Source organism: Cibotium barometz, chromosome 2 (assembly GCF_041138505.1).
Source record: "Cibotium barometz isolate CiBa-2024 chromosome 2, ASM4113850v1, whole genome shotgun sequence".
NCBI lineage: Eukaryota > Viridiplantae > Streptophyta > Polypodiopsida > Cyatheales > Cibotiaceae > Cibotium > Cibotium barometz.
Window position 1 is genome coordinate 5,073,013 of NC_141047.1, and position 17,775 is coordinate 5,090,787.

Below are 17,775 nucleotides of genomic sequence, written 5' to 3' on the forward strand. Positions count from 1 at the left end.
TGCCATCAGATATAGGAACCATATAGTTTCTTTCAATTATTGGTCGCTTTGCTTTAAGAGGCTTTTTTGGCAAGGTCCAATCTACCGAAGCCTTTGAGACCTGCTTTTTGCTCTTTTGTTTCAAGGTAGATGGTAGAGTTATTGGCTGAGATATCGAGACTTGCTTTCCTTTTCCTTTTTCATTTATATTATTTAGAGTTTGTGTAACATCTGGCGTTTTAGCCTTTTGTTGGATATTTTGCGTTGCTGTAACAAGATCTGGCTCTTTGGGGATAGTCGAGGGAGGCGGCTGCAGTTGCGGGTCGGGACATTCTGACTGCATATGTCCAAATTTCCCACATTGGAAACATGCGCCTGCAAATTTTCCCATTTTAATTTGAAAGGCCTTTCTCTTATCACAGGGTTCCTTGAGTCAATGACAATACCTTGAAGGATGGGTTTGTCAGTATCCCACAAGATGCAAAATCGATTCATGTTTCCATTCATTATAGGGGGCCAAACTACTGTCCCCAATCCTGCCGCAATTCCAGGAAGCAAGCGTCTCCATGTGCAGGGAAAGTCAACAACCTCGACCCATACTGGGCATTTATGTGTTATCAAGCTTTGAAAAACTCTCGTGAGCTACCAGGACAACACATGCACCATCTGTGCGTTGAATATAAGCTGTGCGTTGAATATAAGAGGAGACATTTCCAATAGTTGATTTTTTGCATCATTGTCCGAAAGCAAGACATCATAAAACCCACGAGCACCAAAGAAAACTCCTTGCACAACATGTTTTTTCAGGACGGAGACTATCCATTGAGCCACATCTTGGGCTGAAGGCATCTTCCAGGGAAAAATAAAATGACTGCATTTTCCACATATTGCTTCATTGGGTCCATGAGATCCTGCACTGGAATCTGAAATTTCAGGTTTGGCTCCCATGTCTCCCTTGCTTGAGCAAATTCTTCTGATAAACTCTCATGCAAACATTAGCCATCTTCATCTCCCCGATTCCCCATGTCTTTCTTGTGTTTGTAGGAGAAAATTTGCTCTGAAGAAGTATACATAAATACGTCAAACTACTGCACAAGGGATATTGCAAGCGGCTAACGATCACTGCCAAATCTTTGTTGATGGTGACTATCTGCTAAGGGTGACGACTGCCTGCTATTGGCGACTGGCTGTTGAGGGCAACGTCTGCATACACACGCCCTTCGCTTCTACTACACACATACACACATCGTACACAAGTGAACGCGCATGCTTTTTTTTTTTTGTGAAACCACTGTGCCATTCTGCTTGCTCAGACCGCGAATGATGTGAGGAGTTATCCTCATGGCTAGGTGAGTTATTGAAATCCCCTGTGAGAAACGCATTTGTAACCCATGGGTAACACCGGATGGAGCGCCAAGTTCCGCTCTATGAAGCGATGTCTGTGAAGCATATATACTAGCAAACTCGTAAACCTCGCCACCACCAATGAGACACTGCACCACCATCCACCGTCTATGTGAGTCATTGTATGCGACACATGGCTGCAAATCATGTTTAACCATGATGAAAGTACCCGAAAAGTTGTTTTTGCCAGCATAAAAAATTTGATACCCCAAGAAAGCACTTCTACTAGCAAACACGTGTTGATTGTGTTCTTGCACACAGTACATGCGGTTGCATACTATTTACATATGCCCAAAAAGAGCCTCCATTTATTGGGGTCGCAGAGGCCTTGTATGTTAAAGCTAATGCAGTTCAATGGTATATACATATGGAAATGATGAAGAATGAAGAAACTCATGATTCCATTTGCGTATGTGCCTGACTCCCTACATCACCATGTGAGGGGACAGGAACCTCAAGGCCCATTGAATTATTACCCGCATTATAAATGTTATTGGCAAAGAATGGATCCTCTTTAACGACCGCAGCCCATAGCCTTCCCACACCACTAATTTCAGCAGAGCAACTAGATTGACCATTAGAGGGTATTGAAGCGGTCCAGTTACGAGTGGGTACGAGTGGGAACCACACACACACACTCTCTGTCTCTCTCACACACACACTTTTTTTTTTTTGTAAAACCAGTTGAAATTGCATTATATCATAAATGTACAAAAGGGTTTGACATCAAGAGGATGTCTGAACCCATGAACTTAAAAACAGCAGTAAAAAGTTCTATGCAAGATCAGGGCAGTGCTCAAGAAAAGTGCCTATGCCCTATCCATCAGAAACAGTAAAAGAAAAGCTGAACACAAGAAACATCCAAATCTTCCTCATGCACGGCATCATATAAGGACTGCTGCAACGAGGCTCGGAAGAACTCATAAGGGTGCTGAAGGGGTGAATTCAGATATGCATGATTTCGCTGTAGCCTGAGGGTCCATAAGGCCCAGTATCTGATCCAATGGAAGAAAAGAGAATACTGTGACAAAGAAGCTGATAACGTGCCAAACATCCAGAAAAACTTGTAGAACCTGTGTGCAGGAAATCTGAGAGATAAAAAATAGGAGATCTTGTCCAAAAGGTCTCTGGAATATGAACAAGACCACAATAAATGCGGAACACTCTCAGTAGTATGATGACATCTTGGACAAAGAGGAGAGGCAATCCTTCTTTGAGCCGATTTCACTCACACTCAAAAAATACCGACAATGCATCTCCAGAGAAAGAGTCTCTGTTTCAATGGCATTTTCAACTTCCATATCAATGTCAGTTTTGCTTTCCACCAAGCTAAAGACTTATCCAGATGCCAAAGAGAATTAGCATGCTGAGCAATCCATGGAGGAGGTAATATCAATCGATAAGCCTGAATAGAAGTCAATAGATGCAAAGGTTGAGAGGATAATCTTGAACTTGAAGACTGAAGATGCCAATCTTGAAGCCTGTCTCTTGCATCCAATGTTGGAATCGGAATGAAAGGGAGTAAGAGATCTGCAATAGCTTTCCATATAGATCTATGATGCATCCCAAGATTGTATTGTTGGCATGCTGCCGGAAAAGAAAGAATTTGCCCTCTAGTATCCACTACGTCGTCAATGAACCGAATGCCCAATTTCATAAGATTGTAAGCTCTGATTGGTTGTTGTACAGCAAGGGGAGAGTAAAAAACAGCACTCCAATGTATGCTTTCCATTCGAAGCGAGGAAGCTATAGAAGCAGGATGGGGAGACCATTTGATGCGAGAGAGCACTTTCTTCCAATCCTGAATCAAGGAAGTAGAAAATGGACAACCAGGGATTTTACCTTGAAATTTGCCAAGTACTACTTCCGATGGATCAACCAACCAACGACCATAAGCATTTGTGCGCATCCGGCCACACAAAATTGCCAACATGATAGACCAAGGCTGCTCTTGTTGAAAAAAGGTTTTGAGCATAGTGATCTTTCTTGCCAGCACATGAAATTTGATGTTTATAATATTCAAACCACCATGCATTTTTGGCGAGCAAAGCAGGTCCATTTTGAGCAACCTTAAAGCTTTTTTATGAAGCTTAGTTTTCCAAAAAATCTCCATGGCTTGAGACATAAAAGAAGAAAGATCTCGAGATGACCAATGTAAGAGAGGAAGGTAGAATTGGACATAAGCCAGAACAATGGACTGAACAATTCGAAGCCGTACATGTAATGGCCAAGTGGAAATCTTCCAATATTCTAATTTGTCCTTAATTTTGTTTAGCACCCAAGATATTTGTTGCTTATTTCTGATTTTCCAGCCAATGGGATAGCCCAAGTGTCTTACTATGCTTTCCGGATAAATAATCTGGCCGGGCCACAGGATAGCATGCCAGTCACAATGCTTGAGAGGTAAGAGTTTTGATTTCTGAAAATTAATTTTTAAACCAGCTGCCAATCCAAAATCTGAAAGAGAATCCATCAATAGACGAAGCTCCAAAGGACTGTTCTTTGGCATGAAGAATGAATCATCTGCATAAGCCTGTGCAATGAAAGGCCGTGAACCTGAAATCTGAAGCCCCTCTAACTGTCTAGTATCAACCAGATGATCCATGTAAAGAAGCAAAGGATGCGAAGCAATAGCATAGAACAGAGCACTGAGAGGGCATCCCTGTCGAACTGATCGTTCTAGAGTCCAAGACTCAGACAAATGTTTCCCTATAAAGCATTGAGCAGTGGAATCTGAGTAAAGCCAATATATGACATTAACTAGCTTTGGCCCAAAACCAAGTTTAGACATGATTTGAGAAACATAATCCCACTGCACCGTATCAAATGCCTTTGCTACATCCACCTGCATGACCAAGACATCTTGAGCAGAGTATTTTGCATATTCCATTGCAATGAGAGTATTGGAGATATTATCATGTATATGCCTTCTTGGAACAAAACCATATTGCCTGGGATGAAGTCCATCATGAAGGATATCCTTTATCCGGTGTACCAACATTTTAGCAATAAGTTTATATATAACAGGCATCAAAGTGATAGGCCTCCAGTCATCCATTGTCTCACACAGAGATTTTTTGGGCAGAAGCTTAACCAGACCATGCTTCCAAGCTGAGGGAAGATGTTGATGCTGCCAGGCTATATTAATGAGCTTCAAGATTGGACCCTTCAATTCAGCCCAGAAGGCTACAAAAAATTCAACCGTCAAACCATCCCAACCTGGGGATTTATGTTTACCCAAATGCTTGAGGGCTTCATCCAATTCAGTATCTGAAAAGGACATTTCCAGCATTGAAGCTTTTTGCAAAGAAACAATAGGAGAAACAAGCTCAATAAATCTGCTCCGAGCCAATGCAGCCTGAGATGTAGAAGAAGATGGTAGAGAAAAAAGAAGCCGAAAATGATCCAGACATTGTTTTTCTAGCTGCGATAAAGTCTGGGTCCAAAGACCATCCGGTTTCCTGACTCTCATGATAGATTGACTTTGTCTGTACGTGTGTAAGTTTCGAAAGAAAGATTTCTTTCCAGCATCTTTTGTTTTGTCAATGCATCCAAGAGATGAACTTCATAAAATCCTCTAGAGGCAAAATAGACTCCTTCTACATAGCATCCACCTAGGAGAGAATTCACCCATCGTCCCACATCATTAGCCGAGGGTATTTTACCTGGAAAAAAGATGATGACTGCAGTTTGAGAGAGCTTCTTCAGAGGATGCACAAGAGAAGGCAACTTCATCTTGTAAGTGAGTTCCGGAGCAGGTAGTATCCATTCTCTTCTACTTTGTTGAAAATCCTCATTCAACATATCAAACACATAGGAAGCATCTTTAGATGAAGGAGCTATGGGGGGCAGAGATTCCCTTGATTGTCTTTTAGGTTCAGGAGAAAGAGCTCTCTTGACATAATACTTGCTTGTTTCTGCCATCGAGACTATTCGATTCAGCAGGAAGACACAGATCAGAAAAAAGGGGGACAGCGCTATTGGAATACAATCTTACAAGGAGGGGAAAAACAGAGACCTGTAGCGACTTACATAGAAGGGAATACTGTGACCTGTAGCGAGGCACGGACACACACGCACACACACACACACACACACTCCTATACACGCACACAGGTCGCGGAAGAGAGGAAGAAGAGCAGATTGGCGATGAGAAAAAAGAGCATCTGGGAACCCTCAGAAGGTCGCGTAGATTACTGCATGGCCGACACAGTCCAGGAATGAAGCCCGATACAGTCCAGGGACAAGCGCCTCACCACACGTGCTCACCCAAAAGGGGCGAGCAGGTCGAGGCAGCAGGCGAGCAGGTCGACGGAGCAGGCGAGCAGGTCTTCGGCGGCCGAGGAGCGCACTACAGACCATACGCGCACACACACACACACACACACTCTCTCTCACACATTTCTCTCTCACACACACACACACACACGAGCAATGGGCAGGAGAAAACACACACACACACACATACACGAGCAATGGGCAGGAGAAAAACACAGAGGGGAAGCAGTATACAAAGTAGGCGGCAGATTCTGCAGGGAACCGAAACCTGTCGCTGGACAGGTTCTCTCGGGAAAACACACACCCACACCCACACCCACACCAACACACACACACACACATACGGAGGCAGAAGCGCACCCGGAAGATAAGAGGCAGCGAGCAAGAAACAGAGTAGAGGAGTGTGAAGCAAAGCTGGAGGAGAGACGACTGACGGAAGAGAGGCGGGCAGGTGAACGTCAGGCCAGATCTGACGGACGGAAGCACAGAACAGAGCCCGCAGGGTTCTCTCGACGTCATACCAGCAATCTCACAACACGCGCGCGCGCGCATGGTCGTAGGTCGCTCTCGCTCCGCCCTCACACATACACCTCTCTCTCTCTCTCTCTCTCTCTCTCTCTCACACACACACACACACACACACACACACACATGTATGTAAGTATGTATAACCATACATATCACCTCGTTTGACATGCTTTTAAACCAAGTATGCTTCACGCATGGTATGTAGTCTACCTTGGAGTCTTTGAAAGATGGTTGGATGCCTTCAATCAATGTGTACGATCGATAATCTGATGCCTTCAATTAATGTGTACGATCGATAATCTGATGCCTTTTCAAGTGGCATTCTGACTACACAGTCAAGAGGTGATGAGAAATATAAATTATTGCTTCCATTTGGGTCCCCACTAGGAGACCCCATCAGTAGAAGTCATGCAGGATTTCTCTGGTTTTTATGTCTTTTTTTCCCCCTCTTTTTTTTTTTTTTTTTTTTGGGTGCACGCCGGGGAAAAGAGTAGGGAGGGGGGAAGGGGGGGGGGAAGGGGGGGGGGGATTGTTTGCAGAAGCTAGAGGGTTACACTTCTCTTCTGGCTGATAATTCATAGTGGACTACTTGTCAACTAGTGGAGATCAGTGATGCCCCGCAAACACCCCTCGCCAGTAGTGATTATATTTTAGGAGTCTTCCTTGTTCTTTCATTGGCTCCTAACTTCTCCCTATGTTCTTTTATTGATAGAATCCGTTTTTGAGAAAAAGAAAAGCAAAAGCACCTTTGCATGAAGTCATGTGCGGTCTTGTATTTATTTCATTGAGCACTGTGAGTCCTAACCTGTAAAAGCTCTGAAAATCTATTAGAATACTTGAAAAGGGTCATGCAAAAAGTATGTAGAGGTAAGGATATGCATTTTTTATTGGATCAAAAATGTTGGTTGCTGTACTTACACATATCAAAGCACGGCTGATGCAAAGCTGCCAAAGAGAGCCACTAATATGAGATTGGATGCCTTGAATGAGCTTGATTTTTTAACATAAGATTATTTCTCAGCAACGGTTCTCATTTTCATGTGCTTTCTTCTTCTCGGCAGGTAAAGGGACATCCGTTTTTCAAGGATGTGAATTGGGATACTTTAGCTAGACAGAAGGTGACTCTTTGGATTTTGCACATACATCATTAGCCATTTGAGTGCTCCATTGAACTAGCATTTTGCAAGTGATGGATGATCTTTTGTTTTGAATTTCTAGAATGTACAAAGAAATCCATCTATAACGAAGTTAAATTGCTTTGATCCTTCAATGATCAGCAGACTTTCAAGCAGTTGTATTTTTTACACGCATCTGATTTGTGTATATGCTTAGTGTATGCAAGTATGTCATCGTTGTCAAGTCTCTTTTGTAATTGTAAGGATCACTTAGAGGGTTTGCCTTTAGTGTGTTGATTATTTGCAAAAGGAAACAACAAAATCAAAAAGGGATGGTTAGAGGGTTACCTAGCTGCATTTTACAATCTATACATGTACTGGCAGGCTGCATGCATCCCTAATCCAGAGAGTCCACATGATACAAGCTATTTCACATGTCGTCTCAAGTGGAATGCTTCAGAGGGCCTTGTGAAAACAATAGATGAGAATGCCAATTTCCCAAATAATGCAAACGAGAAAACAGCAAGCAAGAGGCTGGATGAACAGGAGTGATGGATGATCTTTTGTTTTGAATTTCTAGAATGTACAAAGAAATCCATGTATAACGAAGTTAAATTGCTTTGATCCTTCAATGATCAGCAGACTTTCAAGCAGTTGTATTTTTTACACGCATCTGATTTGTGTATATGCTTAGTGTATGCAAGTATGTCGTTGTGGATTCTGTCAAGTCTCTTTTGTGATTGTAAGGATCACTTAGAGGGTTTACCTTTATTGTGTTGATTATTTGCAAAAGGAAACAACAAAATCGAAAAGGGATGGTTAGAGGGTTACCTAGCTGCATTTTACAATCTATACATGTACTGGCAGGCTGCATTCGTCCCTAATCCAGAGAGTCCACATGATACAAGCTATTTCGCATGTCGTCTCAACTGGAATGCTTCAGAGGGCCTTGTGAATACAATAGATAAGAATGCCAATTTCCCAAATAATGCAAACGAGAAAACAGCAAGCAACAGGCTGGATGAACAGGTCATTACTAAGCTTATTTTTAAGAGCAGTAATCTTGAAGGACTTCTACATGGATGCCTTATAAGATGAGTTTAATTGAACGAAAATGGAACATTCTATGTAAATTTCAGGTCGATGTGCCAAGAGACCTTGTGGAGTTCTCAAGCACATCATCTTCAAAGTTTTCTTTTAGCAACTTTTCTTTCAAGGTAATCTGAAACTTTTAAAGGCTTTTTTATGTACTGGAGGTGCTTGTTAAAACTTGTTCAATGCATTTATGGACAAGTAAAAACTCATTCAAGAAGGCCCCTGTATTGGAGAACCAGTCTTTGAAGTCATTTCTAGTGAAAGACTTACTTGCCAATCTGAAACTTTTGCAGTAAGATAGGAAAAGAATGGGTTGATCTTACGATTGATGTCATAAAGCCAGTGAATTTGCAGCATGCGCTGCAGCGCTCGCTCGAGCTGGAGCACCCCTTACCTGCATTCGTGCGCCTTCCCCATCCCCTTGTCTCAGCCAGCCCCCCTTGCCTGTGTTCATGCACCTTTCCCATCGCCTTGTCTCAGCCAGCCCCCCTCCTCTCTTGCCTTCCTGCCCCGCTGCCGCCTGGCCATTGCTTCCACCTTCAGCTTATCTAAGCCCCGCCTCTGTCTGTTCCCCTGCCTTAGACTGCGCCCCTTTCTTGTTCTTTCCCAACATCTGGCCCCCCTTCTGCCAGCGTGCGTTTCTTTCTGCCGCCCTGCTGCCATCAGTCGCTGTTCTTCCCCCCTTGCTTCTTCCTTATGCCCCCCCACCCCCACCCCCACCCCTCCTCCACCCCCACCCCCCGCCCCACCCCCCGCCACCGCCGCTGCCTCCTTTTCGCACCTTGGCCCTGAGCTCCCCCCGCCCTGCTCTTTCGTCGCCTTTTCCTCGTGTTCCAAATCCTCCCCCTCCCCCTCCCCCCACCCCTCCCCCTCCCCCTCCCCAATCCTCCCCCACCCCCCCCCCCCCGCCCCCGGCAGGTCCGTGCACCACTTGTGAAGGCAAGTGCTTGGTTTCTTCTTTTGGTGGCACGGGGTCACTGCTCGTGGTCTCTTCCCTCAGGAGGACTCCATGGCAGATGCTCCATCAACCCCAACGGAGGCCGCTCCTCCCTGCCCGTCTTTCTCTCAAGCACACCTCCAGCTCCTCGCAGTTGCAGCAACGGTTTCCTCCCTTGAGGCCTCCACATTGGTATGTAAACTAGTTGGTAGCCACCCAGCGCGTGGACAGCTCAAGGATCTTTTGGAGGCAAACCTCATCGGCAGAAAGATCAGTACTATTCATCCTTCTAGGGCATGGATACTACCAGGTCAAGTTAGATTCGCCTGCAGCATCGGACAGAGTCATGCGACTCGGGCTGCTGCGATAACTCTTCATAACAGTTCTCTGACATGACCATGTCCCCATGGGGCCCACCAGGCTGGCCAGCCTGGCTAGCCCGCTTTGCTTTGAAAATCTAACGGTGGCAGTTCTGCCTTGAACCAGCAGTCTGCCACTCTTCTACACCAGGATCCTTTGGACCAGAGCCTAATGCTCTGAATCCGAGGGGCAGCAATCCCCCAATCCCCCTTGATGAGGAGCTCTGCTAGGAACCGCAGGGCAGGGGGGGGGGCGGGGGGGGGGGGGGGGGGGGCACTAGTGGCGCTCTCTTGGATTGACGACGGGGACAAGCTCTAGCCAGGTGTCCTAAGTAAACCATTGTCCAGGGAGGCTAGAGTACTCGACTCTCTACAGAATAGGAACTGCACAGAGGCATGGAAGCGATGTGACAGGAGGACCTTTCTCCAGAGAGGCAATGGAAATTCGAAGAGAAGGAATCCCTACCGTCCGAGCTAGAACCAAAGCGGTGGGGGGGGTCGGGGGGGTGGGGGGGAGAGAGGATTCCATCACTCTCTCGATAACTCTACCTATCACCAGAAGAAGAGGAAGATATTCCTTCCTAAGGCTAGGAAAGCAAACTATGACGGGAAAACCTGAGACACTAGCCAAGGAGTTGGAAGCTGAGCCAAAGCCGTGCTGCCACTTTGCAAAGAAGGCCTAGGCCGTATGCAGGCCCGATGATGATACCCCCCCCCCCCCCTTCCAACCTAGTCCCTTGGTGGGACTTGGCGCCCGCCCCCCTTACTGGAGACCGTTACCTCGTCGTGATCCCTTGCTAGGTCTCTAGGTTCCCCTAAGGTCCTTTGACCCAACAGAGGCCCCGGCGGGCCCGTCCTCTTTATTGGTTGATCTTCGTGAGTGTCAGCAGACACCCACCACCATTCTCAGTGATAGCCAGAGTGCTATGGCCGTGGCACGAAATCCAGTATTTCATGCACGTACCAAGCACATTGAGATTCATTATCACTATGTCAGAGAAAGGTTACATGCAGGGGAGATCAATTTATCTTACTGCCATACACAGGATAATGTTGCAGATCTATTCACAAAGGCTTTACCTCGAGAAAAGTTTGAAGCTTTCCGCAAAGCTTTGGGCTTACTCTCATACAGAGAATGATCTGTTACCTTGTACAGGCTCACACTTCCACTACAGGGGGGATTTGTAGGCATATGCTCACTTATGGTAGTGGTATGTGTGAACAGGACTTAACCAAGGGCACTCTACATATAAGTGTGAAAGGACACTCTACATATAATATTTTGTACTTCTATATTATATGGATGTGACACACATGCAAGGGTTGACTTGCATTTTGTGGCTACCACACTTTTGGCTCTCTCTCTCTCTCTCTCTCTCTCTCTCTCTCATTTCTGTGTGAGCTTCTCCCACCTGCACCTAACCCTAATGTGCAGGTTTGTGTGTGTGTGAGTGTGTGAGCCCAACACCAACAATTTCAGTATGACCCAGACTCCCCCTACGCCAAGCTCACACATGTGGACAGAAAGTGGGGAATTCGATATGACTTGCTACAAGATTAGAGTGATGCCTCAAGATGTTCATAAAACTGCTTTCAGATCTTTCGGGCTCTATGAATACTTGGTGGTACCATTCGGTCTTACAAATGCACCCGCCACTTGATGGATACGATTTTTAGACCTCACCGCAAGTTCACAGGAACTTTCTTTGATGACATTATTATCTTTTCAAAGAATGAGACAGAATATAAGGAGCACCTGTGTTTGAAGAGCTTAGGAAAGACAAGCTTTTCATCAATGGAAAGAAGAGTGAATTCTTCTTGTCTGAGATCCATTATTTGGGGCATATTGTTTCGAAAGAGGGTGTACGCATAGATCCTGCCAAGATCCATGCTATTAAGGACTACGCATGAATCCTGCCAAGATCCACGCTATTAAGGACTGGCCAGAGCTTCAAAATGTACATCAAGTCACGAGTTTCATTAGCCTATGTTCTTACTATCGTCGTCGATTTATTCGACACTTTGCTTTCTTGGCTTCTCCGTTACATGATTTAACAAAGAAGAAAGCTATATTCCATTGGTCTGATTCAGAGAGAACAGCTTTCCAAAAGTTGAAGGATGCCATTATCTCAAGGCCTCTTCTTATCATTCCAGATTTGCATAGACCCTTTGTGGTCGAGTGTGATGCATGTGGAGATTGTTTGGGAGTTGTTTTGAATCAAGAGGGTCATGCAGTGGCTTTTGAAAGCTGCCGCCTACAACATGCAGAATTGTATTTGCATGTTTATGAGAGAGTTATTAGCCATTATTCATGACCTACAGACATGGAAACATTATCTTTTCGGGGCTGAATTTATGGTTAAAACAGATCATCACAGTTTACAACACTTTCTCACACAACCTAAACCCTTAGAGAAGCATTTCAGGTGGACAAATTTCTTATCCATGTTTCATTTTCAGATTTTGCATACTCCAAGTAAGAAGAATTTAGTAGTGGATGCTTTGTCACGAAGGCCTCAAGTGCATGCAATGACTAGAACATATGGCTACATGCTTTTCGATTAGATTTTCAAACATCATGGCATGCCCAAATCTAGTGTGGGAGAAAGAGATCCTCGAACAACCAATTTATTTCAGTGAGTATTGTTTGATAACATGGACACGAAGCTGAATTTTTCATCAGCATATCATCCTCGTCAAAGTGAGATCGTAAATTCAGCCGTACTTGATTTGCTCAAATGTTATGTATCTGGGCAGAAATCAGATTGGGAGAAATATTTACCCCTAGTTGAGTTTGCGTACAACAACACCGTGCATTCTTCAACTCGGAAGGCTCCATTTGAGATAGTTTATGGCAAGGTGGTGCTACCACCTATCCTACGAACAGATGAGTATGTCAAAGATTTGGATACTGCATTTGCATAGGTACAAATAGCCATACAGAGAAATCAAACCAAGCATAAAAAGGCAGCTGACAAGCACAAGAGAGAAGTAATTTTCAAGGAAGATGATTGGGTGTTACTTAAGTTCGAGAAAGCACGACTTTGAAAGTGGCCACATAAAGAAGGCCGATATCCTAAGCTTTCAAACAGGTATCACGGGCCATTCCAGATTTTAGAGAAGATAAACGAAGTGGCTTATAGATTGGTATTACCTGATCATTGGAAAATACATAATGCTTTTCATCTCATTGTTGCCTTATGTGGGACCACCTCCTATGGAACCATTTTTGGAAGATCCACCAAAGGTGAATGATTGAATAGAAAACAAAAAACGGAGCATAGTTTACTATTTATCTACTTGATTGGAGTTGTGGCTTAAGCCGTACGAAGTTAAAGCTTCATATATGGTTTCATGGGGAGGAGGGGGGGATTTACACGCACCCACCCCGGTAAATCACCTACCGAATAATTGCAATTCATGTTCAGTCCCGATGAGAGGGAAAGGCCATTAAGGAAGTTGGGTTTCATGATCCACGGAAAGAGCAAACCCAATTAAATATTTATGTTCTCACTTCTTTTCTTGAAAAACTTGAGGAGGTATTGGAACCTCGGCAGATAGTATTTCACAAGGAGCGTAAGCATGCAAAAGGTAAGCTTGTATGCAGATATCTTGTGAAATTTAAAAACTATTTGGCTATGGGCGCTAAATGGATAGACGATGATTATTTTCACGATTATCTAGAGCTTTTGACAGCCTATCTGGAAGCTTTTCAGTTGTGGTCAACTGCTTAGAAGCCCGGGGGAATGTCACAAAGTTCCTCATTGCTTTTGTTTTCTAATGTACATGTGTGGCATATGGAGCTTTACATGATAGTACATGTATGGCATATGGAGCCTGACATGGTGTGTTTTCCCAGGACTAGCTATCCTAGTGTTCACCTGTATATATGTTTTGGGAGGATTCTGAAAGGATTTTGGATCCCTGAACATTTTACCTGATTGATATAACTGAACAAATGGGTGCTCCTTCCAGTTTAGTTGCACTCATGTGTGTGCATGACCTTAATTTTATGTTTGGATGACTTGTTTTGTTTTCCTAGACAATGTATGGGACTACTGCCTATGTTGTCCATGGGGTCGGGATGCCTGGGCACCTTGTGGACGTGCGTGTGTACACTTGTTTTGGTCTAACAGGTGGTCAACATGTGTTTTACAGGTGGTAAGTGCTCTTGAAAACTCAATTTACAGCTTTATGTTTTCACATGCTAATAATTATTGATGTAGGTTCACACTCACTTATAAGTGACCGTACAAGTTTATAAGCTATGCACAATGGGCAGGACTATTTTAATACACGTAGTCTCCAAGGTTTTGGACACTGCACATTATATGGGCTGTTTGCTTGTAGGCGCCCCCTTCTCGACCTAAAAAGCACACGACCTGATATTTCTCGTAGGGAAGCTCTATTACTAGGAGAGAGATGTCAAGTTTCACTGGTCGCATGCTTTCTAGGTGTTGGTGAGAGCTGATCGACCTGTTTTAGAGAGCAAAACTGCTGGTCGATTGGATCGAGGGCTGGTTGACTTGTGCACAGTTCTCTACCTGTTGGCCGACTTCTCCTGGCGTGCAAAAGCTGCTGGCCGACTCCTTCTGGGGAAACTGAGGGTTGGTCAACTGCTGGTACATCTCTCTTGAAGGGGAAAAACCACATGGAAAAAACCACTTTGTGCTTGGGCTTTGCATGAATTTGCTTAACAAAGACACCCCAAAAGATATGTCTGGCCTTGTGTTACACAAGTAAACGAGACATCCCACTGCCTGGCTGTAAATGCCGGCCTCAAAAGGCTCTCCAATATCATGCATAATAGTAAGCCGTACACCTGGTTCTACTGGAGTAGAAATGGGCTTACATTCATCCATGTGAAACCTTTTTAGCAAACTTTTTATGTACTTAGTTTGCTGCATAACAATGCCATCATCTGTATGCATAAACTGTATGCCGAGATAGTAGTGTAAAGGCCCCAAATCTGACATATTAAATTCAGCTTTCAAATCAGCTTTGAAATCTGAAATTTGTGCTTTGCTAGTACCTGTAATGAGCATGTCATCTACATACAAGATGACTATGAGAATATCGGCACCGGTTTTCTTCACATACAATGTGCTTTCAGCTGGACTATTCACATAACCTTGGCTGGTTAGATGAGCATGTATTTTATCATACCAAGCTCTTGGAGCTTGCTTTAATCCATACAATGCTTTGTGTAACCTGCATACTTTATGTTCCTCACCAGGAACTACCAAACCAATGGGCTGATTTACATATACTTCCTCCTGTAAATCCCCATTTAAGAATGCAGTTTTGATGTCCAATTGATGCACTTTCCATCCTTTATGTGCAGCCAATGCAATCACTGATCTTATTGTGGTCATTCTCGAAGTAGGAGCAAAAGTCTCCTCATAATCTATTCCCTTTTTTTGAGAATAGCCTTTAGCCACAAGTCTTGCTTTGTACCTGTCAATAGTACCATCAGACTTCCTTTTGACTTTGTACAGCCACTTTGTTCCAATGACATGCTTGCCTATCGGCAATTCCACAAGATCCCAAGTATTGTTCTTCATGATAGAAGAGATTTCAGCTTGCATAGCTTGCACCCAATGCTCATTCTCATGTGCTTTTTCATAAGAAGAAGGCTCTTCTGAATCAAAGAGACCACCCATGGCTAACGCACACTCCCCACGATGTATATTCAATGCATGGTTGGAACTAGCCCTTGTTCTACCTGTGAGTGGAGCTGCAAGTTTGCTTTCTTGCAAAGTTTTCAGCAACCATCTTGGCACTGACTTGGCTGTGTCTATGGCTGTTTGCTCTTCCCTGACAAGATCTTCCACTTCTTCCATAGAAGGGGGCTGAATGGCTGGCTGTTCCACATGTTTGACATGAGGATTTTCTTGTGTAGGGGCTGGCTGATCTGAATCCCCCCTAATTGCAATGGGTAATAGTCCATCAAACATGTCCTGTATGCTTGTATCATTACTTTTATACAAGCTGTACATGGGCTGTTTTGACTTTTCAGTAAATACCACGTCTCTATTGACAAAAATCCTTCGTGTAGTTGGATTATAAAGACGGTATCCTTTGCTCTCATTGCTGTAGCCCACAAAAATGCATTTCATTCCTTTGTCATCTAGCTTTGTTCGGAGTTGTTCTGGCACATGTGCATATGCCAAACACCCAAATGTACGCATATAATGCACTGTTGGCTTTCGGCTATACCAAGCCTCAAATGGTGTTATGGTTTTCAAAGCTTTTGTTGGACACCTGTTCAACACATGAGTTGCACACATTATAGCTTCCATCCAAAAATTGTGAGGCAACTTTTGTGCTTTCACCATGCATCTTGCCATCTCCATGAGAGATCTATTTTTCCTTTCAGCTACACCATTCTGCTTCGGTGTATAAGGGACAGTACATTGGTGTTTGATGCCCTTTTGAAGCATATAATCCTTGAATGGATTTGACATGTATTCTCCACCTCTATCTGAGCGGAGTGTTTGGACTTTACATCCACACATATTTTCAGCCATTGCTACAAAGTGTCGAAAGCATGCAAACACCTCTGCTTTAGCTTTCAAAGGGTAAACCCAAGCAAACCTGGAGTAGTCATCAATGAATGTGACAAAGTAAAGATGCCTCCCTATGGATGGTGTCCGCATTGGACCACAAACATCACTATGTATGAGCTGTAATTTACTTTCAGCTCTAACAGCTCCATCTTTGGGGAATGGTTTTCGTTGCATCTTTTCCAAAATACACCCCTCACATACATGTCTTGTTGGAGACTCAAGAGGCGGCATATTATCAACCATATGATGCTTCTGCATCAAGCATCAAACTCCGAAAATTTACATGCCCAAAACGAGCATGCCATAGTGCTGCATCATGCATAGCAGGAGTGTGGGCAGCCACTGTATTTGCATCATAAGTACGCTTGTCATAGCTGTCCAGCTTATACAAGCCTTTGTATCGTGTTCTAGTGACTATTTCATAACCCTTTCATGGGTCTTTTACCAAACACTTCCCATCTTCAAATTCAACCTTTAAACCTTGGTCGTTTATGGTTGAGACGGAGAGCAGATTTTACTTTATCCCTAGAAGATACAATACATTTTTCATACATATATTGGCACCATTGGCTGCAATAAGTATGACATTGGCACCATTGGCACCATTGGCTGCAATAAGTATGACATTGCCAATTCCCTTTACTGGATATGTGGTATGATCTGCACATGATACAGTCAGTGCGGCCATTTGAAGCATAAACCAAGTGCTGAAATACATCTTTGCATGAAGTGATGTGGCTCCAAGCACCACTATCAAAATACCATGATACATCCTGTCTGTCAGATGCAATGCAAGACATATCATTGTCTGAAGCACTTGGTGTGTCACTAGTGCATGTGACCAAAAAAGTGTACTCTTCCTGAATTACATTAGCTGATTGTTGTGCTTTGTCATCAGAAGAGTCTGCTACTGCATTGCCTGCTTCTTTCCTTTCCTCTTTTGCAATCCGCTTCCTACATTCACTGATGTAGTGTCCAGTTCTTTTTGGGCTTGTTTGCATTCCCTTTGTAAGACTTTTCACCACCAGAAGAGGGCTGTCCATGACCAGCCTTGCTAGATTGTTGTCTCCCAAAGCTCTTTGCTTTACCCTTATCCTTGGCTGTAAATGCCTTGTCTCCACCACGGTTGCTCAATAAGTTTGCTCTTGTTGAGAAATCCCCCAAATTGCTTGAACCCTGGACCAAACCTGCAATTAGGGTTAGGTTCAGGAAGGAGAAGCTCACACAGAAATGAGAGAGAGAGAGAGAGAGAGAGAGAGCCAAAAGTGTGGTAGCCACAAAATGCAAGTCAACCCTTGCATGTGTGTCACATCCATATAATATAGAAGTACAAAATATTATATATAGAGTGTCCTTTCACACTTGATATCCAAGGGGAAAAGGAAAACAAATAGGGGGAGCTAGAGTGCTCCTGCAAATAGTACAAGTACACCGATTGGCCCCAAAACGTAGTGGTGCCCCTTGCGGTATTTCTTTACTTGATCAGAAATGAGTACAAAGTACAACTTGTT

General features: G+C 43.9%; 1 protein-coding gene across 12 annotated transcripts in view; it reads left to right on the forward strand.

Annotated features, from left to right (window-relative positions):
- Nucleotides 1-17,775, forward strand: part of LOC147640564 (putative serine/threonine protein kinase IRE) — a 151,582-nt gene that overhangs the window by 124,364 nt on the left and 9,443 nt on the right. For 7 of the 12 annotated variants that reach the window (XR_015268014.1, XR_015268015.1, XM_086812960.1 and 4 more), the window contains 3 exons: nt 7,251-7,307; nt 8,172-8,333; nt 8,444-8,521. Coding sequence is in view for 9 of the 12 variants with exons in the window: in XM_086812960.1 (XP_086669086.1) it covers nt 7,251-7,307; nt 8,172-8,333; nt 8,444-8,521 (297 nt within the window). In the remaining 3 variants the exon portion in view is untranslated. Of the gene's footprint in view, nt 1-7,250; nt 7,308-7,688; nt 8,334-8,443; nt 8,522-17,775 lie in introns of those variants that run through there. The other 5 variants (XM_086812993.1, XM_086812996.1, XR_015268005.1 and 2 more) reach the window with 4 other exon arrangements.